Source organism: Lichenostomus cassidix, chromosome 20, assembly GCF_008360975.1.
Source record: "Lichenostomus cassidix isolate B80296 chromosome 20, HeHo_3.0, whole genome shotgun sequence".
Classification (NCBI taxonomy): Eukaryota; Metazoa; Chordata; class Aves; order Passeriformes; family Meliphagidae; genus Lichenostomus; species Lichenostomus cassidix.
Window position 1 is genome coordinate 7,061,206 of NC_139500.1, and position 24,983 is coordinate 7,086,188.

Here is a 24,983-nt window from a genome sequence, read left to right on the forward strand (position 1 = left end):
CCCTGCTCACCTTACACTGCCCAGGGTCACCTCAGCCTTCTACCACATCCCCTCACTGGCAGCACATGCACAGGAAGCTGCGGCTGCAGTGGGGCATGGGCAGGGCTGGCCATGGGCACCAGAGCCACGACTGCAGTGGCTGCTTCCACAGCCCTCCCCAGGCTCTGTGGCTGCTGGGGGGAATTTCCCCATCCCCAAACAGCAGCCTGCCCAAAGCCTTTGTCTTCTGTTGAATTCCAGCTGGTGAGAGTCATCCACCAGAGTCAGAGGATTTACCCTCCTGGGGAACGATGTGCAAGAGGGGAACCATGTAGTCACATTAAAATTATTTGACAAAGAATGGGACTTCTGACTGCTGTCTCACGTGGAGCCAGGAACATCCAAATGACTGATGCTTCCATCTGTCTTTCTCAATAGTTTCCTTAAATAGTCCAAATATTAGAAAAAATGTATTGGAATTTGGCATATATGGTTCTTAGGAGAATAGAAGAGGGCCAGCTACTAAAATACCGCTGCCTTGCTCCCTTCCAGTAACACACATGATTTTCATTGTAGGGAAGGCAGAGGCAGCCGACAGTCACATCTGGCACAGGGGACGATGCTCCATGGTCACTGATGCTTTGGCTTTGCTGGGAGAGCAGGCTGTGCCCAGGCTAAGGGGTAGTGTGGGCACAGCAGCAGCACCTGACTCATCTGGGGAATTCCAGCTCCCTACAGCAAAGGAATCTACAATCCAGCTGCCCCCAACCCCCCAGGCTCCCTGCCCCCCACTGCAAGTCCCATCTCCTGCCTTTCCTTCAAGGAACCTTCCCTGAGCCCCCACTGTACACAACATAGCAGGAAGAGATTCTGGAGCACTTCTCACACTGTGTCTCAGTTCCTCTAAGACTTTGCCTGCCTTTGCTCTTAGTCTCTCCTCCTGCCGGCTCTTCGCAGGAACACTGTGGTGCCACCAAGTGGGAATTGGTTTATGACCTGGCTCAACATGGACAAGTCCTCACCCCTGTGTTTGCTCCTGTTCAATCCATCCAGCTCCCCTCAAGGAGCAGTGACAGAGTTTCAGTAACAGAGTTTCAGTGACAGAATTTCAGTGACAGAGTTTCAGTGCCTCATGTGGGATGGAGATTGATGTTGGCTTCAAGGATGGCACTTGGTGCAAGTCCTTTTCCACAGGGATGCTGGGGCTGAGGGGCTTTCCCTGCCCCAATGTCACCCACTGCTGAGGCACAGTTGGATAAAACCTTCAAAAACCCCCACCCTTCATGTCCATCTCCTCCTTTTACCTTCTCCAGTAGGTACCGAGGTCCCAGTCCAATGGTTCATGCAGTGAGCGAGTGCATCCTCCCTCCTCCCAAGGTTCTTCACATTCCACCATCCTCACCTCCTGCCTACCTGAGAGCGTTGCCCAAACACCACCTCTCCTTGGGAAATCCCAGCTCAGCCCTCACCACCGGCCCCATGGCTGTGGAAGAGCCCAGTGCCGGCATGACGTCCTCCCCAGCGCCCGTCGGTGCTGGCGGCATGGAGCCCACCCCGCGCCAGCCCCGGGTGTTCTCCCCGCTCCGACAGCTGTACGGAAATTGGAAAGCGACACTGACATGTGTCAACAATAACCAGCGAACAAGCGCCAGCGGCGGCGGCGGCTGTCCCCACCACCTCGAGGAGGCTGGCCACTCTTGGCTGAAATCACGGCACGTTGCGGCTGGAAGCAGGAGTATTGTTTCAATTATTTCCATTATATAAAGTCAGGCCCTTTAATATATTCTGCCTCAAAGGGGCTCAACTAAAGAGATAAAATAAACACTGGAAATCTGCTCTGCTGACATGGACCAGGAATTCGGTTTCGACACCAAGCCTTCTCTCCAATCTCACTGCTTGTCTTCCCTTTCCTCCCGGCTCCCTCTCCTGCTCTTGCTGCCCCTCGGCCTTCAGCACCACTTGATGCCAATTCCCTCACTGGGCTTTGCTCCTGTTTTGGCAGCTGGAGCACTTGAAGGCTGTGCAGCCACGCTGGCGTCCAGGACCAGAGCAATCCAGAGGAGCCAAGAAGAGAGATGGAGCTCCAGAGCTCGCTCTGAGATGAAGGATTTGATTTATGGCAAATCTTAAGCCTCTTGGGGTGCCACATTCCCTGAGAACAGCAGGAATGGCGGGTGGCACAAACCCAGGAATGGCTGGAGTGTGGCATGAGGAGGAGAATAAGAAGGAAAAGGAGAAGAAGGAAAAGAAGGAAAAGGAGGAAGAGGAGGAGGAGAGGAGAGCAAGTGTGCCATGAGTGTGCTGCAGGCTGCACTTGGCAATGTCAGCACTAAAATCAGCCACCTTCTAGTCTGGGAGATCTGATGGCATTCTGGCACTGAAGGACCTCACTGTCTCTGTGCTGACAGGGGAGGTGGTGAGTTGGGCTGCCAGGAGGCTGGAGCTGCTCCCACCAGCATTGACCAGGCAGGAGCTGCTTCCCATTAGAGCTTCCCACGGCATCAGCCTCCCCAGAGCACTCCTCCCTTGCAGGGCTGTGCTAGTCCAGGTATTCCCCATATGTTGGCATGTGAGAAGGAGCACAAGCTACACTTGGCCTTTCCAGCAGGTTTCCCTGCTCCAAGTTCTGCCTCTCTTGGAGAGGGGTCATGGGCAGGGCCACTGCCAGGGACCCTGGTGACCGAGGGAGCCGTGCCACGGGATGCCTGTGAGGGCTGTGGTGCAGTGTGAGGTGGAGCTGGCATTTCATAAGAGCAGGGAAAGGGCCTCTGCTGAACTGGCAAGAGAGCAGCTGTGACTTTCCATTCCTGTGGGAAGTGGGCTGCCACCGTCCAAGCATCTGGGCTTGTTATGATGGGAGAGGAATGCCAAGTATTTTTCTTCCTTATCCACTACCATCCGCTCAAACCCTCCCCTGATCAAACCCACATTCATTGCCTGGGATGCACTGGAGAAGATCCCTCCCAGCCCTAATGGCTGCTGGGAGCTCATGGCACCTTGGAGAAAATCCTGGTCTCCTGCAGGGGCTCCCTTCATCCCCCTGCCCCTTCCTGTCTCCTGCTGCTAGCCAGCTGCAGACATTTCATCTTCACTTTACTACCTTTGCCAGGAGCATCCCTGCACCTGCATCCCTATGCCTGCATCCCTGTGCCACCACCTCTGTGACTGCATCCCTGCTGACCTGTGGGCCCGGCGGGACCGCACTGTCCCCTCCAGAGCCCTGAGCATCCCGAAAGCAGCCACTGGGATGGTGCCACGGGCGTGTGCCCTGGGGCGCCGGCCGTGCCGGGAAGCAGGCGGTGCAGCCTTGGAAGGTCACCAAGATTTTTCCGAAGATGAAAGTTTGCTCAAGTGTCAAACAAACTTTCCAAATTATCTTTCTGGACACTTTCTCCCTTCTGCTTTGGAAGACGGAGGAGGAACATTTCATTCCCTCTGTGCTGGCGTGGAGCAGGGCTGCGTGAGGAGCCGGGAGCTGCCAGCATCACCCGCGGCTCAGCCTCGCTTCTCCCCAGCATCACTCCTGAGTCACCGCGGATGCTGCCCTGGCACCATCAGCTGGGCTTTCCCCGTCCCCGCAGCCCCTCAAACCCCTCCCAGCACAACAGAGGGCTGCCAGATGCCCAGTTACACAGCAGACACCACCTCTCCTCTCACTGCCATTTGGATTTGCCATAAATAGACAAAGGAAACGTGGACTTCTCTGCTCTCTCAGGGATACCTGGCACACAGCAGCAGGGGCACCTCTGCCACAGCACCTCTGCCACCCTTGGCAAATCCTTTGTGATACCAAGCAGCTGGAGACAGGCTGAACAATGACCCCGTGCTGCCCTGAGGATCGAGCACTAACGACAGCTGTCTAATTAGTGTGTCCTCCTGTGACGGGTCACCCTGCCAAGGCTTGTGCCAATATCCGCTCACCCATGCCAGCAGCCGGAGAGTGTGACCAGGAATGAGGTGCTTCCCTGGCTGTTGCCCAGTGTTTGTCTTCCAGGTCTGAACAAGGAAATTCCCTGTCAGCTCCAGGGCAACTGGGCTGGCACCCAACAGGACTTGTGGCAGCACTTTGCCCTGTGGCACCCTTGTCTCCCTCGGGTCATGGCTATCCACACCAGTGCAGCAGCCAGCAGCCAGGACTTGGAGACACTCAGATATCCCCAATGCCATTCCCATATCCCTATTTTTCTGTGCTGGCATGGCAGCAGCATCCCCATGTCCTCATGGGCCCCCCAGCCCTTGCAAACCCCTGATGGTGATGCCATGCTGCAGATTTGGTTGTTGATGGAAATTTCGACTGGGCCAGATGCTGCAATTTATGCATTTTATGTGTAATTTTTCAATTTATTTTGTAATTAGAAAAAAAACCTAAAGTGATCCCAACCATTATTACTCCTGGTTTCCTCAGTTATTACTCCTGGTTTCCTACAGTGAAGCCAAAGGGGTATGAAATGGCTCCTTTGTTGTCTGATCATTAACCCTTCAGGAATGAAATGCAGCAGTGCTGGATGGGAGCAGTGGGGAGAGAAGCTTAGGGGGACTGGGGGAGAGAAGGGAAACAGGAGGAAGAAATTCAAAGGGTAGAGAGAAGAGTAACACAAATGTACATTCCTTGGGCACAGTCAGACACCCCAGGACACTGATGGACACATCTACTGTGGCCCCATGGTTGGTCCACTGCAGTGCAATGATTTTGCTGGTGCTCAGCGACTTCCAGCCCATTCGTCCCTCCCAGGTAATGCAGACCCAGAGCATCACCCCAGGTGGAAGGAGCCCTGCAGTTCACTGGCGTATGGGATGAGCAGGTGGATGATCATCTGCCCCAGGGTGCTCAGAGGGGTCCTGTGTGCCCAGAAAGACCCTTCGTACCCCCTCTTGGGGGGGAGGAGAGGGGCACCGTGTACTGATTTGCACTCGGTGATGCCAGGGGTGGATGCGCTGTCACGGGGGCTGTCACTGGTGGCCAATGGCCCTGGAGCCCTTGTTGGGAGGTCACCAAGGTGTTCCAGGTATGGCTCCTGGCACAGGGCTGGCACGATGAGACGAGCGCGTGGGGGTCCAAGGATGCAGACCTGCGCCTACAGATCTCCTCGGGTACCTGGCGAGTGAGGTGTGCTCCTCCTGTGCTGCATCCCCCTGCAGGCATAGTCCCCAGGGTGGATTTTGAGGAGCACAGCATGGGACAAGGGGTGTGGACAACCGCGTGGGAGCCCAGAACAGCTCGTCTTGGCTTGGCACAGCTTGGCACAGCTCTGCTCGGCTCAGCTCCGCTCCCTCAGCTTGGAGGGAGGTGAGTTAAGAAGCGCTCGGAAAATCAGAGTCAGCTGCAATCCCGGGGACAGCCGGGGCAGACCCACAGCCGCCGCCGGAGCTGCCGGAGACCCATCGCGGCTCCCGGCGACCGGGGGGCTCAGCCCTGCCCGGGGGCTGTCACTGGCCCCCCCAGCCCTGCCGGGGGGGCTGAGCTGGGGGGGCTGAGCCGGGGGGGGCTGAGCCGGGGGGGCAGGCGCAGGCAGCGTCACCCGCCTGGCTCCACCCCCCCAAAATCGCAGGGGGCTTCGCTGTGACCCCGGCGCTGGGATGGCAGCGGGACAGTCGGACCGCGGCGGGACGGCGGGACGGTTCCCAGCCGAGGTGGTGGCTGGAGTGCTCCGGGGGGATCCAGCCAGGGCGTTTGCCAGTCTCTTTGTTGCTGCTGGGGAATTTTTTTTTTTTTTTTTAAGGATTATTATTAATTTGAAGGGGAGGGTGAGGAGAGGGGGCTGATACTGGCTATAAAGGCAGAGCTCCCCGGAGCAGCCGGCACTTCCCCGCCACTATGAGCACTGCCCGGGCCTGACAGCCCCAGCCTGCCCCAGTGTCACTGGCTCATGCTGCCCTGAAGTGTGGCTGAGTGCCCGAAGCTTGGGTTGGGATGGTGTGAGCCCGGAGCAGCTCGTCGCCCTCCCACCGCCCCTCACCGGCTCTGGCAGGAGCCGAGCCCGCCAGCCGCTTGGATGATTTGATTCCTTCCCTGCCCGAAATTACTCCTGCCCAGATGCAGTGGATAATATTCATGTTGCTGTTATTCGTCAGCTCCATGGAAATGCTCACGCAGAACCGGTGGAAGAAGCAAGGTACAGTGTGCGCAGTGGGCTTGTCCCGCTCGGGTACTGCAGGGTGGCTTTGGGACACCAGGCTGGGTGCCCTGCCTGCATGGAGCAGACAGGATTGTGAACCAGGGCTGGAGGGTGCCAGGAATCAGCATCTCCCCAGCCCGTCCCCTCGAGCTCCCCTCAGGACCGTCTGTGTTCTCCTCTGGGTGCGTAGCACAGGGCTGGCTTGGCAGAGCGGGAAGATGCAGAGCGCAGCCCCACGGCACTGCCTGCCCCCTGCCAGCTCTGCCTTTGGGGCTGGCAGGAGACAAGGGATGCTGGCTGGCACTGGGACCAGCTCTGCAAACCCCAGCAGAGCCAGACACAGTGGGGATAGCACAAAATTGGCTGATTTTCCAGTATTTCCCTTCTCTGCATAACACGCTAAGTGCCTTAGGAGTAAAACCTCCAGAAAGGATGCTCAGAGCCATGGCAGGCACTGCCTGTCCCCTGCCCCATCCTTCCTCCAGGAAGAGGCACCAGCTGAGCCACTGCTCGGTGCCTGGGCAAGGGCAGGGTGTGCTGGGGCAATGCCGAGGCACGTGCCCCCTCCATTGGGCACTGGCTCCTGTCCCCTCACCGGGCAGTGCCAGCTGGCTGTGGGGAGTGGGTCCAAGGCTGGTACTCAGCTCTGTGCCAGGAATACCTTGGTTTTGGGGCCAATGTGTGCGAGGGTAGAGACAGGACCTCCCAGGACCAGTTCTCAGGGCTGGAGCCCAGAGTGCCTCCCTTGAAGTTGTTCCATGTTAAAGGCATGCGGAGGCAGTAGGTGTGTGTGATGATGTGGGTGGCCAGGCTGATAGCCAAAACACCCCTGATGGGAAACAGCCTGGCACCAAGAGGGGCTCCAGCTACCACTGCTTGATGGTGAGTAGCCCAATGCTCCAAGGGCTTTGGGTCTTGGCAGCCATGGCTTCACATGGCTTCACACCCCAGACATGTTATATCCCCTGGGATAACCAGCACAGAAAGGCCAGCACAGGGTCCAGGAGCCATGAAAGATCTGCAGTACACCAGAGCCTTCCTACTGGCACTGGGAGCTCTGGTCTGGGCAGTCCAGTGCCCTGGACACTCCTGGTTCCCAGCAGGACTGAACACAGGGTGGACAGAGATGGGGCATATCAAACCCATGTCCACCACAGCTCAGATACCCACTGTACCCCCTGCCCAGTGCCCATCCCAGCTCAGCCAGGGGGTGGAAAGAGAAGAACCCACCACTTCTCCCTAATCCAATCCCATGGTTTCGGTGTGAGCCACATTCTGTTGTGCTCTGTGGTGGCTCCCAGTGTCGCTCCTGGTGGCAGAGATGTGTGCCATGCCAGCAGCACTGCGGGGTGGAGGAGCATGACCCCACTTCTCCCAGCTCCATACCACAGGGCTGTTTCCAAAGCCAGTGAGAGGAAAGAGGCCCCAGAGTCCATCCAGGGATCCCCACCTTCTCTACCCTGGCTGGGGGTGGAAGAAGAGCAGCAAAAAAACCCCTAAATATCAAAAATAATTAGGGAAGGGAAAGAGGCTCGTAAATTCACGGGTCTCCAGGGAAGCCACTCCAGCTGCAGCCAGGAACACAAATGTTGTCAGCGTTTGGTAAATATGTAACGGAGACCATAACAACTTAATGGATCCAAGGTGCTTCGTTAGCGCTCCCAGCAGATGCAGCTCTAATGAAGGCTTCTGGCAGTGCTGCTGTCCCAGACAGTGTGCCCCAGCAAAGGGACTGGGTTGAGCCAGCTTGGGAACAAATGCATGCCACCACAGCACCAGGGACTGGCTTGTGCCAGGGACCAGCACACGGGGCTGCCATCACTGTCAGCCAGAATCCTCTGCCAGCATTTCCCCGGCTTCTCCAGCACCTCTGCCCGAGCCCCACAGCCATGGGATGCTTCTGATGCAGCTCCTGGGGTCAGAGGGACCAGTGCCAGGCATTGCTCTCAGGGCTGAGTCTATGTCCATGCCAGGCAGCACCCAGCAGGTGGATGGGGCTTGGAGCAACCTTGGCTAGTGGAAGGTGTCCCTGCCCATGGCAAGGGGCTTGGAATGAGATGATCTTGAAGGTCTCTTCCAACCCAAACCATTCTGTGATTCCATGATTCTACAGAGCCCAGGTCCTAAGCATACTGTACTGGGGCTGCTGGCACTGTCACTGGCACTCAGGCTGTGCTACCAGAGCCAAGCAAACGCTTCCCAACACAGGGGTGTGGTGAAGGCATTGGATGCCTGCATGCAGGGGTTCAGTGGCCCATTTCATGATACCCAGCCAGCCTGGGGTTGCAAAAAGATGCAGGGTGTGTGTAGCCCCCAGAGCTCGGTGCTTAGCTCCTCAGCTCCCAACATGCCCCTGTGCCAGGAGCATCCCTCCAGGCTGCTTTTCTGTGGGCTCGAGGAGCAAGAACAATTGGCAGTGTCTCTCTGGGTGTTGGCACCCTGTCCTTGTCCCTGGGAACAAGAGCCCACCTCAGGGTCAGCCAGCCTCACACAGGTCGGGAGTGCAGCACAGGCAGCCAGGGAGGCAGTAGAGGCTCTTGAACAAACAAACAGATCTAAAATGATCTTTGTCCTCTGACACTTAACAGGCATCAACTGATTAATCCAGGTCAGAGCATATTTCCACCCACTGACCCAGTGGTTGTTCCACTTCCCACGGGTCGGGCAAGGCAAGTTTGGGATAAGGCTCAGGCTATCATCCATGGACAGTGCTGGGCACGGGGCAAACCCTCAGTCTGGATCTCAGAATGATGGAGGTCATCAGTGATGACCAAGCTGGGAGCAGCTCCATGTGTCCCCAGGCTGCCAGCATGGGCAGAGGTGGGGATTTGAGGAGAAGAGAAGAGATGGGGTGGTATTTGCAGGGAGACAGGACAGCGCTGTCACCCTGGTGCATCAGAGAGGGGCTGCCAGGGGGCTGGGACCCTCCCTGGCACCTCGGCACCTGCGGCACAGCGCCCTCCTCCATTTGTCCCTGCAGCGAGTGCCGGCCTGCTGGAAAACTGCACGGGCTGTGTCCTGTGCTCTGAGGACAACGGCTGCATCACCTGCCACCAACGGCTCTTCCTGCTTATCTGGAGGGACGGCATCCGCCAGTACGGGATGTGCGTCCACACTTGTCCCCCGGGCTACTTTGGTGTGCGGGGTCTGGAGGTCAACAGATGCACAAGTACGTCCCGCGCCAGCCGGGGTCCCCCTTCTCCTACTGGTGCCCCCTGCTCCCCTCGCCACCCTTCGGGTCCCAGCGCTGTGGGAAGGGCGATGGCTTCATTTCCCACAGCATCCCTGGTGGCGCTGGATCCAGGGGCGGCTGGGATGGGGCGCTTCGTCCCGTTTTCCCTTGCCCAGAGCTGCATCTTAGACCCCGTAGGTTTTGGGTCCTCGGTGGGTGCCGGGGGCGCCACATGCCCCAGGCTGTCCCGCTGACCGGCCGTCCTTCCCGGCAGGGTGCAGGTCGCCCAGCTGCGAGAGCTGCTTCAGCAGGGACTTCTGCATGAAGTGCAAGGACAAGTTTTACTTGTACAAGGGCCAGTGTTTCCGGCAGTGTCCCCCCGGCACTGCGGCAGAGCCCGGCACCCGCGAGTGTCAAGGTAAGCAGCACCGGCACCTCGTGCCCGCCGCCCCTGGGGACGTGCCTGGCGCCGAGGAGCCACCAATCGCATTCTGCTCCTCTGTCCCCGCAGAGACGTGCGAGCCGGGGCCGTGGAGCGAGTGGAGCGCCTGCACCCACGAGAGCCGGACCTGCGGCTGCAAGTGGGGTGTGGAGACGAGGGTGCGGGAGGTGCCGGAGGCTGCCCGGGAGGAGGGCACTGCCTGCCCCGCGCAGCAGGAGACCAGGAGGTGCCGCATGAAGAAGCACTGCCCGGGAGGTGAGCTCCGCGCCACCGGGCCAGGGGCAGCTTCGTGCCCCTCCAAAGTGAGCCCGAGGGGCACTGCAGGAGGACGGTGGCAGCAGGGGTCTGGCAGTGGCCGGCGAGCTATGCTGTCATCTCCCAGGCATTTTGAAATTCTGGGCAAAGCCGTCATCTCAGGCACATGTGCTGAGCAGCCCTAGTGACCGAGACTGCCTGGGACCAGCTGGTGTCCCCTTCCATGCTGGGCTGGGCTGGGCACTGGCATGAACCGCCGTGGTGGGATGAGGCTGCTGAGCTCCAGCTCCCATTCTGCCACGATGTGAAGGGAGGCTTTCTGCACCGCAGCTGTGAGTAAGGAGGGCTGAGACACACAGGGGAGGTTCCTACAAAAATCTCTGGGGTCCCCAAAAATTGGAGTGCTCATGGAGCAGGAGGGCATCACCCAGGGGATTTCTGATGGCCAAAGTTTTTGGGAGACACCCCAGGGCAGAATCCCCCTCCATGGCTCATCTGGCCAGATGTTCTCTCCATGCTTCTGCGCTTTCCCCCACCTTATCCCCAGGCTGGGGGCTCCCTGGCTCAGGGATCCCCCCACCTTTCACAGCACCAGACCCACTGCAGCGTCCGTGCAGGCGGTGCGTGCACGGGTGCAGGGCTGGCGATGGGAACCAGGATGTGGCTGATGTCATTTTTGGATGCAGGCGTCTGGACTGAAGCTACCCTAATAAATCTCCACTTAATAACTGGCAGAAAGGGGGATGCATGAGATACCGATCTGTAGTGCCTGGCAGCAGATCTGAGCCACCAAGGGTTGCGGTTCAGAGCTGCGGGATCACTCTGGGCCATGGGATGAGCCGGCCGGCACCGCCAGCGTGGCGGGGATCAGAGAGGACAGGACTGTGAGGGTGGAGAGAAAAAGGATGAAGGGGGGCAACAGCAGAGGACGTGCGTGCTGGGCGGGGGCCATGGAGCCAGGAGAGTGGCTTCATCCCAGCACCATCAATCATAAATAATATTTTCCTGCTGACAGTGCAGAGGAGCTGCTCGATTCTCTTCCCCACCCAGGTCCCAACTCACGTCTTTGGGGTGCCAGGTGGCATCGATTTTGAGGATGTTCCCCTCCCTGCTGGTCTGTGCCAGCTCCAGACCCGCAGAGCTGGTGACAGTTTGATGCGAGAAATTTGGTGTGGGAGGACAGGCTGCTCTGGAGCACTGTGTCCTGCAGCACCATGCCCATGCCCAGCCCTGCCTGGCACACAGTGGCTCCCGCTGCTAGGGACTGCTGTGCCAGTGTTTTGGGGGCACCTCAACTTGTGAGGTGATTGAGAAGGCACTGGCACCCCAGAAAAGTTCTTGGCCTCCTGCCTCTGCCCAGGGTCCTGCTCCTGCAAGCTGGAAGCCCTGGGACTATGGTGATGGGCTCAGGAACTGGCTGCTAATCTGGGTTCAGCTTCAGAGACAGGCCTGTCCCCTGTTCAGCAGAAGGAATCCCATGAGTGTCCCCCATGCAGCCCCTGCAGGAGAGAGCAGCCCCTCCATGTCTCCCACTCCTGGGCAGGCTGCTCGGCGTCCCTGCCGCGGCAGAGCGTGCGTCTGCCCTCGCTCCCAGGCTCCTGCCCGCCTGGCCAAGTGCTGGGTTATGGGATCCAGATGCTGGAGGAGGACGAGGAGTTCACTTGATGCATCCGAGACACCCCCAGCCCAGGCGAGCCAGGGCAGGCAGCCGGACCCGACCGTGTGATGAGAGATTTGTGCCACCACTTCTGAGCCATCCAGGCGGCTGGAAGGGAAAAGCCGCCGCGCTTGGCCGTGGCACAAACCCCTCGCGCTGCTGTAAATCTGCCTTGGGTGTCTGTCCCGCTCTCCAGACGCTTGGCGTGCGTGCCGTGCCCTCTCCTTTGTGGGTGGCAACTGTCTGGGAGATCAGAGCCGAGAAACAGCCAGGCAGGACAAGAACTGGAGCCCTCAGAAGGGACTGGGGACAACAGTGCTGGCACACGCTGTGTCGGGGACAGTCATGGTCCCTTGTGTCCCTCACACCACTGAACCCCCCTCATGTCACTCTAATTGGAGTGGGCACAGGGGAGCAAGGACAGACAAAGCTGCCCAGTTTTTGGGGCAACCATTCTGCTCCTTAGCATGGACTCCCCCTCCCACTGGAGCCTGTGGCATGGCAGGGTTTATCCTGAATCCCTGTTCCTTTGGTGTCTCAGCACCAACACCTCGGCCAGCTGGAGGATGTGTGGGGCAGCTTCTTGGGGTGAGCAGAGATTTGGGTCCCAACAACCTGACCCTGCAAAGCTGACAGTGTGTTGACTACTGGGATGCATCCAGCCTCCACCAGCACACTGGTTGTGCCATGGGATGGGGACCATCCACACGTGGAGGGACATCCACAGGGAGAGCAGTAGCACCTATGCTTGGATGCATCCCAAAGCCACCTTGTTCCCACCATGCCCAAATCCTCCAAGGGGCTGTCTGGGTCCCATGGTGGTGGGCAGCACCTTCCTCTCCAGAGAGAAGGCAGGCACATTCCCACACCATGGCAGAGCTGAGCACAGCTGTGCCATGGCTTTGGGGTGTTGGAGCAGCCACTGTCCCTCTCTAACATCCACAGTCCTTGCTCAGAGGGAAGTTGGGGTGTTTCTGGGCAGCTCCTGCTTTGGTTGAGCTGCCCCAGCCCATTCCTGGGGCTTTGGGGTATCAGAATTTAGAGTCCAGCCATGGGAGATGTGGGGACAACACACCAGTGTCCCTCTGCCCATGCCACCAACACACTCAGACCTCTCACAGACCCACGCTGCTGTTTCATGACCTGTAAAAAGCTCTGGAGTCTCCAAAATCAGAAACTGGGTCCAGCACTAATACCCTGAGGGAGGGTATGGGATCAGCATCCCATGGATGGGGCTCAGGTCACATCACGTTGCCTGGCTAACGAGCAAACCTGCCTTTTCTCCTCCTTTTTCTGTTGCAGAGAAAACTGAACCCAAAAATAAAGGCAAAAAGCGACAGAAGAAGCCGAAGACAGAGCGGCACACGGGCACCTAGCAGGCACCACGATGGGAGCTGGAGCACCACAGCAGAAACTCCCAACCAGCTCCTGCCACGGTGCTCCAGCCACATCACCCCTGTTTTTCCATCCACAAAAAGAAAAAAAAAGTTGCACAATTTTCCCTGCTCCCCCATCCCCCTTTTCTTTTGAGAAAATTTATGGCCTGTAAAACATTTCCTTTTCAGAAAATCTAATTTGCAATGTCCAAAGCAAAGCCCTAGGGCTTGGGGAGGGGGTGGCTCCTTTATTCCTCTGGTCTTCCCTCTCCCCTAGCCTGCTTCATCCCTTCCCTTCCTCCAGACGGGTGGGATGGGGTTAGACCAGGGGTTGGACCCTGCTAATGAAGCTGATGCCTGCCTGGATACTGTCCCCCAGGGCTGGGAGACACACAGGGGACACACAGGCTCCACAGCATCCTGATTTTATGGGAGTTCTGGGGGGCACAGTGCACCACTGAGCTGCTCCAGGTGCTGGATGGTGTCCCACATCCTCAGGCACCAGCATGGGAAGCAGCAGGGCTGCCAGGGTTGGGACCCCAGAGTTGGGACCTTACTGGGGACGATGCCATTGCTCACAGCAGCCTAACCTGGTGCTCAGCATCCCTGCCAGCACATCTGAGGGCCAAATTCTGCTGTCCTGGGGCCTGGAGAGCAGCTGGACCCCCACACTGGGAACTCTTCTAGGGACCATGCCAACCCAGCACTCAGCATCTCTATGGGCCAAATCCTGCCATCCTCAGGCTCACAGAGAGGCTTGAAAAACTTCTCTCCCAGCAGGATGTGGGCACAGGAATTTGAGGTGACCATAGCTGTATCTGGTCTGGGACAGGGTCACAAACAGTGCAAGTGCCTGCCTGGCCAGGGGATGCTGCTGCCTCCTGCATCCCCAAACCAGGATATGTTGGAAGCAGCACCCCAGTCCCCTCCCAGCCACCACCGAGGGCACAGCCATGGGGTGCTGAGCCTCGGCATGCCAGTTTGTCCCTCCCTGCCACACTCTGTGTGTCCACAGGCACAGAGGGCTCTATCGATATATTTACCATATATGTGCTCAAATCGCTGCCCCAGCCGCAGGCAGCTCTGCATTTGAGGTTTGCCGGGGTCCGAACTCCCAGTCCCTGCCCTGAGCGTGAGCAGGGGGAAGTCGGGGCTGGCCGCGGGGTGTCGGGGCTGCGGGGGCTGCACAGACCCTTCAGGATGGGAGCGCTGGGTGTCAGCATCGAGCCAGCCCCAGAGCCGGCACAAAGCTGCCGAAGCAGCTCCTGCGATCGCTTCATGACAAATAAATGGATTAAATCCCCGGCATCGCTCCTGCGTCCCTGTTTTTTCTGTTCCCACAAGTTGATGCCGCAGGGGATTGGGATGCTGGCTGTGGCCACGGTGTAAAGCCACATTCCCCAGTTCTGCAGCTTGGGTTCCTGTGGGGGGACACCCTGCCCTGGCCCCCCAGCACCGGGGTATTGGGGAAAGATCTTATTTCAGGTTTTATTTAAAGAACCATCGGCATTGCTCTTTTCCTGAGCCAGCACTGCAGCAAGCAGCAAGTGTGATACTCACACTGCCATTCCACAGGGTCTAGGAATCACCAGGGGATTTTCCTGGCGGGTGGAGAAAATCCCCCTCTGCTGAGATGCTTGGGCATTCTCTTGGCACCCTGTCCCCAACACTGGGATTGTCCCCTCCTGGGGGACACAGCCGAGATCCTGTCCGAGTACATGGGCTGGCAGACATGCTGATCCCCAGTTCTGGTCAGAGTCCATCAGCCCCTGGCAGACCCCTGGCCTGGAATCTGGGCACTCTGAGCCCCATGCACAGTCTGGCTGTGTCCTGCCAAGCTCTGCCTGGGACACAGCCCTCGTCCTGGTCCCCATGGACTCATCCCATGGCCAGAGCAGCCAAATCCAGGCCTGGCTCCCGCTGGCATTATAAATAGGCGGGACTCAGGGAGGGAGCTGTGCTGCCTTGGATGGGGGTGCCTGGGTGTAGCGAGTCCCAGCGGGTGCTGGGGGATCAGGGGCACTCACTGGGCTGGAGGGTGGGAGGGCTTGGCTCTGCCGTGGCACTGCCCAGCCCAGGATGTGCAATAAGTTGAGCAGAGAACGGCCGGGGGAGGGACGGGGCTGCGTGTGCGAATGTGTGTGAGAGTGTTTTGTGTGTGTGTGTTTGTATGTGAGAGAGAGAGAGAGAGAGACATTTATAGATCACGTGTGAAACTTGATCTCCCCGCAGTGGACTCAGAGGAAAGAAAAAAGATAGAAGTATTGTTTTTAAACAGATTTTTTCCTTTGTTTTTCTTTTTTTTTTTTTTTTTTTTTACTCCCCTCTCCCCCTGCGAGGGCTGGCGATAAAAGGCCGGGGCGGCCAGCGCCGGCTCAGAGGGAGGAAATGCCGAAATCGCCGCGGCTGGACGCGGCGGCGAGCGCTCACTGACCATCCCGGCACGCAGCGAGCTGCCGCCGCATCCCCCGCCGTGGCACCCCGGTCCCGCGGGGACCCCCGCGCCATGCGGGCGCTCAGCCTGGGCCTCGTGGCTCTGACCTGTGCCACGACGGCTCTGTGCGCTGCCGGAGCGCAGCGCCGGGCGCTGGAGGGCGGCGGCCGCCGGCGCTACCACCGCGTGCAGCATGGCCACTGCAGCTACACCTTCGTGCTGCCCGAGGCTGACCCGCTGCCCTGCCCGGCCGCCCCCGGCGCTGTCCCCGGCCCGGCCAACGTGCTGCTCCAGAGGGACTCGCCGGCCGGCACCGCCGGGCACGGGGCTGCGCAGCGCCTGCGGCACCTCGAGAGGATCCTGGAGAACAGCACCCAGTGGCTGCTGAAGGTAGGGTGTGGGGTGCGAGTTGTGGGGTGTGTGTGCGGTGTGGGATGTGGGGTGGTGTGGGCAGGAATCTGTTTCCACCTCCCAGGCATGCAGCATCTCTGTGGCACTGCTGTGGGCACTGGGGCCTGTGCCCACCCGAGCATCCAGCTCAGCTTTTCCCTGCCGGTGTGCAGCTGGCATCAGGCACTGTCTCCATGAAGGGGATGCTGCTGTGGGCTCTCCAGGTGCTGCAGCTCATGGGTGCTGCAGATCATTCACCCAGATCACTTCCCACTGAGGCTATATTCCCTGTCCATCCTTGCCATAGGCCTCTTCCTGGTCCTGGCTGCGTTAGCCATGCCAAACATCCCTTGGGGATCAGCATTCTAAGTTCCAGGCGAGGATACTGGGAAGGCATTTGGCCAGTGGCAGGGCAAGGGTCCCTAGGGCAGGGGCCACTGAAATCTCTCCAGCTTCATCATTTTCCCTCTTAGGGGCTTCACAAAAGCTCCCAGCACTTGGTGAGACTCTGTGTGGGACCCATGGCTCCTGGGTGGTCTATGGTTGGTGCAGGGTGGGGGCAGTGGGGTGCTGCACCAGAGGGGCTGTGTACCCATATGTTTGCCACCCCCAGCCCCCACTGGTTTGCCCCATCCCCAATGCCTGAGGCAGGAAGCAGCGTTTCCTTCCTGGAGCCCCCACCAGCTGAGCATGGCTGCCTGCGTCAGACCCAGGAATAGCTCATCCCAGGGGACACAACCGTGGAGGGCCCTGAACCCCATGCCCTGTGCAGGAACACTGGGTACCTGCACTGATAGGAGGGGAAGTGGCTTGTCCCCAGCTGTCACTGACCCAGCAGAGCCACATCTATGTCCTGTGGTATCCCAGCAGGGTGCAATGGGACCTGTGTGCCTGTGTACCCCCATTTCCTGGGTGATGCCTCTGGTATGTACTGAGCCCCTGCAGCACTCAGGGATCAGGATGGGAAAAACACACTGAGTAGGGGTCCTTGGGGATGGCCTGTGCCAGCCACACTGCTTGGGTAACCACCCTGGCTGTGGGGGACAGGGCAGGCAGCAGGGACGTGCAGGACATTGTTCCTTGTCCCCTCAGCCATCCTAGAGAACAAATTCCTCAAGAGCTGGGAAAACGCTGAACCGTGGCTCTGCTGGAAGCTAGCCCAGGGTGTTGCAGAGGGGTCAGCAAGGCCAGTGACAACCTGGCTGGTGGCACTGAATCTCCATCACTGTAGAACCTGCTGGATCTGCTGGGTGCACAGAGTCCTGGGGTCCCTGTGCTCTCAGCTCTCTCTCTGCCTTGGTGTCCCTGTGCTCTGGTGTCTTTGTGCCCTGTGTGCCCCAGCCAGCTCTGAGCTTCCCTCGGGATGAGGGCAGCCTTTGTATGGCTGAGCAAAGCAGGTGACTGGGGGTCCCACCACGGGTGCACATAGCTCTGTCCAGAGCACACAGCCACAGGCAAAGTGGGACTGCACATCTGGGCAGCTGTGGGCAGCAGTGCCCCTCCCCACAGCCCCAAGGAGCACAAGGCAGTGGAGGACTGGACAGTCAGTACCTCATTCCATCCCCATCCCCATCCTGTTCTATCTATCCATCCCATCACAACAATCCCACTCCATCCCACCCCATCCTGCAGCACGGCTCTCTCCGTTTAGAGGCAGCTTGCAGCTTTTTTTTTTTCTGTTGTTCCTTGGCTTCCCAAATTTCAGCAGGGCTGCCCAAGAAGGCTTGTTTTGGTCGGACTCCAGCCCTGAACAAACAAACCAGGGCTCAAAAGAGGCACTGGGTTCAGGGACAGATTGTAAACAGCGTTGCATCCCCGTCTGCTCTGCCCTGGCATGGGGAGCCCTGCAGGGTGCCAAGAAACTGGGACGTGTCCTGGTACCCAACAGAGCTCCCCAGGCCCCCTCAGGCATCCCCAGCACCAGCCTCCCCCAGGACCCCCACCCACGGCACTGGGGGACTGGCCCACACTCCCCATGTGCAGCACCCCATGGTGGGGACAAGGCGAGGACCCAGCACACATCGGCTGCTCCTGTCTCCAGAGGAATTAATTTTAGTTCAAACACAAATATTTGATGGTGTCACTGGGTCTAGGAGGGACTTAGGGTGGAATGGGGTCTCCAGTGGGGCAGTGGCAGATTGGCAGCTCAGGGGTACCTGAGGCACAGGGGCTGATGCTGCTCACCTTGGGATGGGCAGTAGGTTGGGGGTTTTCCACCCACCTCTGGCTCAAGGATCCCCCAGCCGGTGCTTGTGGGATGTTTAGAAATGTCAGGGCAGGATAGGGTCAGGGACAGGGGAGGGATGTGGCTGCAAGAAGGCAGCACAGGATGATCCAGCTGTGGGCAGTGGGATCCTAGCACGGGGACAGTGAGTGCCTGGGATTCCTCCTGCTCCAGGGTGGTGTTTTGGTGCGACCAAAACAGCACCACAGCTTTCTCCTCAGCTGCTCTGCCCCTATGGTGGAGAAATGAAACTCTGAGCCCAGCTCACATCAGCACCCATGCGATGAAGGAGGGGCGACCCTGGATTCCCTGTCCTCAGCACAGAGTCTGTCACACTTGTGTCCTCTATGCCAGCCACAGCTGGGGACACTGTGCCCCACTCCAACTCCCAGGGAGCTGCTGGAGCCAGGGTCCAGGGCTCCATCTCCAGGGCTCTCAGCCTTCCCCAGTGCCAGCCTGACCTTTTCCGTGGGTATGTTCTGCCCTCGGCTCACAGATATGTTTATTTTTAAAAAAAAAGCGAAAAGCAAGATTGAGAGGGAGAAAAGGCCTCCCCAAGCCCTGTGGAGCAACAAGATTAACGACGTGGTTAAAGGGAAACTCTCCAGCAATCCCTCAGCTCGGGGAAATGTTTTCCAGACGCGACTCTCCGACCTTTCCCTGCTTCCTCCCTGAGAGCACGTTCCTGCGAGGGAAAATCCCCAGGGAGTCGGGTGCAGGCAATGCTGGCTGGGACACCCAGCCCTGGGACCTTCCTGCCCCGAGACCCTCCTGCCCCACACGGGTGCTCAAAGTAGGATGATGGTTTTGTGACTGACTGGTGCAGGGGAGGAGGGAACAGTGGGATTTCGTCATGCCAAACAAGTGCAGAGCCCTGTGCCCTGGCCTGCTGCCGGCCCTGCTCCCAAGCCAAGCATCCCAACACTGCTGCCTGCCATGGTGCTGAACTTCCTGGCACTGCTGCCCATCATAATGCCAAACATCCCAGCACGGCTGCCTGCCCGCCACAGTGCCGAGTATCCCAGCACCACTGCATTCCCACCGTGGTGCAGAACATCACGGCACCACTGCCTGCTTTCCACACCACTGGGAGAGCACCATCCCAACCCTGCTGATTCAGGGCCACAGCCCCCCGAGGTGCAGGGGAATGTGGGGCTCTGCCTGCACCACTGAGTGGAGAGCTCAGGCAGGCAGCAGGATCTGGGCATTGCAGGGACAGCAGGCTCTGTGGGGTGCAGGGCGCTGGGCAGCCCCTGTCCCTCCTGCTCTCAGGGGCTGCTTTCCCAGCGTGGGCGGCAGCTCGGCCCCTTCCGCTCCCCGCGGCCCCCGCCGAGGGACCGTGCCCCCACCGAGGCCATCGCCCTGGGGAGGGGCTGAATGGGAACCTCATGGCGGGGCTGCCAGAAATAGCAAAGCCTTTGGAAAGGCGGCTCCCCCGCGGGCTGGGAAAGCGGAAGCGTCATCTAAGCTGTGTCCGAGCTGTGTCCACAGCCAGCGTCTTCTCAACCCTGAGTACTTCCACGTGGTGGGGCATCCCCGGGTGCTGGACACCCACCTTCCCTGGCCGATGGTGGCCCCCCACCCTCCACATCCCCAGCCCTGGGAAACCAGTGGTTGAGGGCTGGCAGTTGACGCTGATGCCAGTGCCAATGCCAATGCCAGGCACTCCCTGCACGGCTGCTTGGCTCAGAACACCCCAGCTGGGCATCAGCTCCAGCTCGCCAGCACACCTGGGCATGCACAAGCCCGTGCCAGGCCCCAGCTGGTACCACAGCCCAGGAATCTTGGCAGCCAGTGCCTGAGGAGCCTCCCCTTCGGCAGCGCTATCCTCTGATAAGATTCTAAGGGCCCTGAAGTTGGTCAAGCCGTGCTGACACACAGGGCTGTGCCCAGTGGTGCCAGGCTCAGCTGGGGTGCTGAGACAGGACCCAGTGAGGTGCCCAAATGACCCACTGCATCCCCACTGCCCTCCACAGCTGGAGAGCTACATCCAGAGCGGTGTGAAGCCAGAGACGGCGGAGCTGCGGCAGACGGCGGCGCAGAACCAGAGTGCCACCATGCTGGAGATCGGCAGCTCCCTCCTCAACCGCAGCGCCGAGCAGAGCCGCAAGCTCACCGACGTGGAGGCCCAGGTATGGCACAGGTGTCCCCATGTCCCCCCACCCTGAGACCACAGTGGGTGCCACAGTTTGTCTGCAGATAAAAGCAATTCCCTGAGGTGACGCAGGGTTTAGTGCCTGAGTGGCAGAGGTACCACGGCTGTGTGCCAGAAACCTGCTGGCCAGGTGACACCAGGAATGTGGTGTGGCTCTGGATGCCAACAGTGCCCTCTGCTCCCGAGGCAGGTGCTGAATCAGACGTGGCGCATCGAGATGCAGCTCCAGGAGAATTCCCTGTCCACCACCAAGCTGGAGAAGCAGCTTCTGCTGCAGACCAATGAGATCCACAAGCTGCAGAACAGAAACAAGTAGGGGCTGGGGTGGCTCAGGGACCCCTGCAGCCCTTGGACCCCACAGGGAGGCTGGTCTCTCCCACCTCACACTGCACTTTGAGGTGTCTTCAACCCCTGGAGTCCCTGGGGGGTTGCACAGCCTCAGCATGGCCTCTTGGGCTTTGGGTTCCCCTGGCTGGGCACATCCCAGAGGTGAGGGTGCAATTCAAGGGGTGCAGCAGGGGATGGGGACAGCAGTGGGTCCCTGCAGACACGCCGGGACACCGCAGCTGTAGTTGGGTCCTCTCTGCCACCTCATCACTGCTGCATCCCACTCCCAGCATCCTGGAGGTGAGGGTGCTGGAGATGGAGACGAAGCAGCAGGCAGAGCTGGCTGGGGCCCACTCAGAGAAGGAGAAGCTGCAGCGGCTGCTGAGCCGGCAAAGCAGCACCATCGAGGAGATGGAAAAGACACTGCTGGCTGCCAGCGCCAACACCAGCCTGCTCCAGCGCCAGCAGCTCCAGCTCCTCCAGTCCGTCCAGAGCCTGGTGCGCCTCGTCTCCCAGGGCAGAGGTGAGCGCGGTGTGCAGGCAGAGTGGGCAGTGGGAAAGCTCCTTGTCCTCCTAGGAGGGTGCCTGGATGCCCCTTAAAGATCAGTTTGAGTGGCTTCACCTCAAAAATCATGGAAACATTCAATCATAGAACGGTTTGGGTTGGAAGGGACCTTAAAGCTCATCTCATTCCAACACCCTGCCATGGGCTGGGACACCTTCCACTAGAAAATGATCCACTCATTGCATCAGAGGAGCAGCTTGGAGCCCCCGGGTAAGGGTCCATAACCTGATGCCATGCCCAGCCACAGCAAACCCCCACGGTTAGGCTGGCAGCAGCCCCTGAGGCACAGCTGCCTCACCCAGCCCTCAGGAGATAGTGCAGAAGGAAGAAAAATAATCCATGAGCACAAAGGCATCCAAAGGGAGAGGGAAGAGCAGCAAAACCAGGCAGGGCTGCGAGACCAGCAGGGTTTCTGCCTTATCACTGTCCCCTGTGCTGCAGCCACGTCACCTGGGCAGGAGCAGCAATTCCAGGACTGTGCCGAGGTGCGCCGGGCAGGCATCCGCACCAGCGGCGTCTACACCCTGCACATTGCCAACCTCAGCGAGCCCAAAAAGGTGAGCACAGCCCAGAGAGGTCTCCCCTGAAACACTTTGGGATGTTGCCCACCCCAGTTGCCCACCCCAGTGCCACCCAGTGCACACCACTAGCCCCACGCCAGAGTGGGTATCCCTGTTGCATGGTACATTCCAGCATAGGGGGCAGCTTAGGGGTGAAGGCAGTGCCCATGGGGTGAAAGCAGAGCTGGCACAGCCTTCCAAATGGGGGTATAAAACCGAATTTAAAGGCACCCTGACCCCTGAGCACTGGACCCCAGCCCCTGCCCAAGGCCATGGAGGGAGGAGAGACCCCCAGCCAGGCACTGGGCACAGCACACCTTGGCCAGGCCCTCAGCCAGCCCCATGGAGCACCCATGTTGAGCTGCCCAGCCTGGCAGAAATGCACCTGGCCACCTACTCCAAGCCATCCCCAGCCTGTCCCTCACTCCCCTTGCAGGCATACTGTGACATGGAGACGGATCGAGGGGGCTGGACCATCATCCAGCTGCGTGCCAACGGCAGCCTCAGCTTCCAGAGGAGCTGGAGGGAGTACAAGCAGGTGAGTGCCTGACCAGGGAGTGGGACACCCTGGGGGCACCCCACGCACCCCAAACCCACCCACCCTCCTGCTCCCCAGGGCTTTGGGGATGCGGCAGGGGAGTACTGGCTGGGGAATGAGGCTGTGCACCTACTGACCAGCCGGGTGCCCTATGCCCTGCGAGTTGAGCTGCAGGACTGGGAGGGCGGCCAGGTGTATGCCAGCTACGGGAAGTTCCAGCTGGGGAGCGAGCGGCAGTTTTACAGGTAGGAGAGGCACTGTGGGGACCCACTGAGCACTCCCCATGTCCACCTGTCCCCAAGCCCTGTGGGCAGCAGTGGCCAGGGGCAAGGGCTGGATGTGGTGCCCCAGGGAGGTGCAGGATCACCTGGGGCTTCACTGGGTTGTCCTGTTGTAGTTATGATGTCAGGTGCCAGGCACATTGCTGTGACACTTTAATCTCTCCCTGGGCTCCTGAGAAGTAGATTTTTAATGTATAAAATTGCATCAAAGCAGTGGGATTTGCCATCCCAGTGGGAGTTCCTATCCCAGGCAGCAACCTGGGTACTTGCACTGGGGCTCACTGTTTGGGCAAGGGAGTTGACGCAGCTGTGGCCACCAGGCACTCCCAGGGGTGTTGGGCATCCCCAGACTGTCCATGTCCAGGGAAGATTCCTGTGCTCCCAATGCCCAGCTTGCCATGGCTGTGTGGTCGTGGCCATGGGCAGGAGGGGGCTGGCAGCTGGGGCCTTCACTGGTGGGCTGGAGGTGGAACCAGACCCCAGACATCCCCTGCACCATCCATCCCATGCATGCACTGAGCTGACCCCCAGCAAAGAGGACTGGAGGAGACTTGGGGGGTCCTCTCTTCCCCAGCACAGCACAACCTCCCCACTTGGGGAGCCCCAGGACAGGAGGACAACTGCAGGATCTCTGCCTGCATCCCTCTGTGTTCAGCTCATGGCAGCCCATGGCCCCCTGAGCAGTGCTGGGGGCTCTGTGGCCCCCCAGCAGTGACCAGTGGCTGTGTTCCTGCTGGGCACAGGCTGTCACTGCAGAACTACAGCGGCACAGCCGGGCAGCAGAGTGGCCTGGCACTGCAGGGCACCCAGTTCAGCACCCGTGACGCCGACAATGACAACTGTCTCTGCAAGTGTGCCCAGATGCTCTCGGGAGGTGAGTGAAGCAGGGGGACACCCCCACACAGCACCCATGGGTGTCTGCCCACCATGCCACCCTCCCACCATGCTCCCCCCCCACAGGATGGTGGTTTGATGCCTGTGGCCTCTCCAACCTGAATGGCATCTACTATCCAGCCCGGAACAACATCCGCAAGCTCAACGGCATCCGCTGGCACCACTTCCAGGGGCCCAGCTACTCCCTGAAGGGCACCCGCATGATGATCCGACCCACCAGCTTCTGATGTGCCTGCAGCCAGTGCCAGCACTGAGGGAGAAGTCTGGGACAAGGGATGGTTGGCGGTGGCTAAGCAGCCCCAGCTGCTTCAGGGAACTTTTGCCATGAGTTATATTTTTTACTCTTGTTTATCCCATTTCCAGAAGCCTGCAGGTCACCACGGCCATGCTGGAGGAACCGTGGGCAGGGATGAAGGGCGCTGCAGGAGCTGGAGCTGCAGGAGCTGGAGTGGGACAAAGTCAGACCTGCCAAAGTGGGCTCCAGCATATGGAAACCCTCTGATTACACCACAGCTTCTCTCCCTGAATTTCTGCTAGGCCTCAGGGTTTTGTCTCTGGGACAAAGAACAAGACCCCCCCAGTGATGGGGGTCTGAAAACCTCTGTGACCATGTGCATTCAGAGGGGCTTTGCCTTTGGATATTGTAAATCCCCCACCGTCCCGCTTCCCTGCAGGATTAGAGGAGCTGGGTGGGACAGGAATCCTCATGAACATGAGGGCTGGCAACATTCCTCCTTCCCCTTTCATCCAGACACAGCCATGCAGAAGGCCACAGGCTGTCCCCTTCCAAGCATGGCCCGGGCCATTGTCCCCATGCATGGCAGGACAGGCACTGCTCCTCACAGGATGGGGTTGAGTGTCTCCAGTTCCCAGAGAGCACAGGAAGAGCGGGGGCTGTCCTTGGGAACCCTCAAGGGAGACCAGTCCTGGGATGGTCAGTGGCCCCAGTGCTGGAAGGCGCTTGCTGGGAGCAGACACTGCACTGGCAGGAGGCCAGCAGGGCCCCAGGATTGGCAGGAAGGGGCTAGGGGGTCGTGGGTGGGGAAGGGGCTGTGGAAGATGGGGCTGGGAGGCGGGAGGTGGTGGGTGCTGGCACCGACACCGGCTGTGCACGCAGCGGCGGGGGGGCTCCTGCTGCCTGCCCTCATCACTGTCCCGAGGCACCCGCTAATTAACACTGATTAAAGCACGTGACGTTGTTGGCGCTTCCAGAAGATGCTCATCAGTGGGGAATAATTAAAAAATGGAAAACACGGGGGGCGGTGCTGCCGGTTTTCCTTCTGTCCTGGCTGCCTGCCTGCACCTCCTGCCTGCGCATGGGGCACCCATGGGGAATCTCAGCACAGAGGGTGAGGGTGATGGACATTTCCCCGGCTGTCCCTCCTCCCTGGAAATAACCGACGGGCTCAGCTGTGCTCCCCATGAAACTGAAGCCACCAGGAAGCAGCTGCCAGGGAAAGCGATAGGGACCACAGGGCTCTCCTGCTGTCCCCAGCGAGGACACACGACAGGGGGGCATTCCAGGGGGGACACGTGCATGTGAACACGTCTGTGCTGGGGTTTCATGCTGGCAGTCCCATGGGTGGGGGTCAGATGGAGACTCTTGCCTGGGGAACAT

The 24,983-nt window shown here is 59.4% G+C and overlaps 2 protein-coding genes across 2 annotated transcripts; both read left to right on the top strand.

Annotated features, from left to right (window-relative positions):
* Nucleotides 1–5,472: 5,472 nt before the first annotated feature.
* Nucleotides 5,473–14,298, top strand: RSPO4 (R-spondin 4). The gene is made up of 5 exons (XM_085079184.1): nucleotides 5,473–6,092; nucleotides 9,076–9,264; nucleotides 9,542–9,685; nucleotides 9,779–9,964; nucleotides 12,924–14,298. Exons 1-5 carry the CDS (start codon nucleotides 6,014–6,016, stop codon nucleotides 12,995–12,997), a joined length of 672 nt encoding a protein of 223 aa, XP_084935310.1. The 5' UTR covers nucleotides 5,473–6,013; the 3' UTR covers nucleotides 12,998–14,298.
* An 825-nt stretch (nucleotides 14,299–15,123) lies between these two features.
* Nucleotides 15,124–23,985, top strand: ANGPT4 (angiopoietin 4). The gene is made up of 9 exons (XM_085079519.1): nucleotides 15,124–15,821; nucleotides 20,022–20,177; nucleotides 20,391–20,512; nucleotides 20,818–21,050; nucleotides 21,534–21,649; nucleotides 22,089–22,190; nucleotides 22,269–22,435; nucleotides 23,215–23,345; nucleotides 23,432–23,985. Exons 1-9 carry the CDS (start codon nucleotides 15,504–15,506, stop codon nucleotides 23,590–23,592), a joined length of 1,506 nt encoding a protein of 501 aa, XP_084935645.1. The 5' UTR covers nucleotides 15,124–15,503; the 3' UTR covers nucleotides 23,593–23,985.
* Nucleotides 23,986–24,983: the final 998 nt, after the last annotated feature.

Coding starts and splice junctions, on each gene's coding strand:
- RSPO4 (XM_085079184.1), top strand. CDS start 6,014: ATGCAGTGGATAATATTCATGTTGCTGTTATTCGTCAGCTCCATGGAA. Junction 9,265..9,541: donor GGAGGTCAACAGATGCACAA/GTACGTCCCGCG, acceptor CCTTCCCGGCAG/GGTGCAGGTCGCCCAGCTGC. Junction 9,965..12,923: donor GAAGAAGCACTGCCCGGGAG/GTGAGCTCCGCG, acceptor TTTCTGTTGCAG/AGAAAACTGAACCCAAAAAT.
- ANGPT4 (XM_085079519.1), top strand. CDS start 15,504: ATGCGGGCGCTCAGCCTGGGCCTCGTGGCTCTGACCTGTGCCACGACG. Junction 20,178..20,390: donor TCACCGACGTGGAGGCCCAG/GTATGGCACAGG, acceptor CTCCCGAGGCAG/GTGCTGAATCAGACGTGGCG. Junction 21,650..22,088: donor ACCTCAGCGAGCCCAAAAAG/GTGAGCACAGCC, acceptor CTCCCCTTGCAG/GCATACTGTGACATGGAGAC.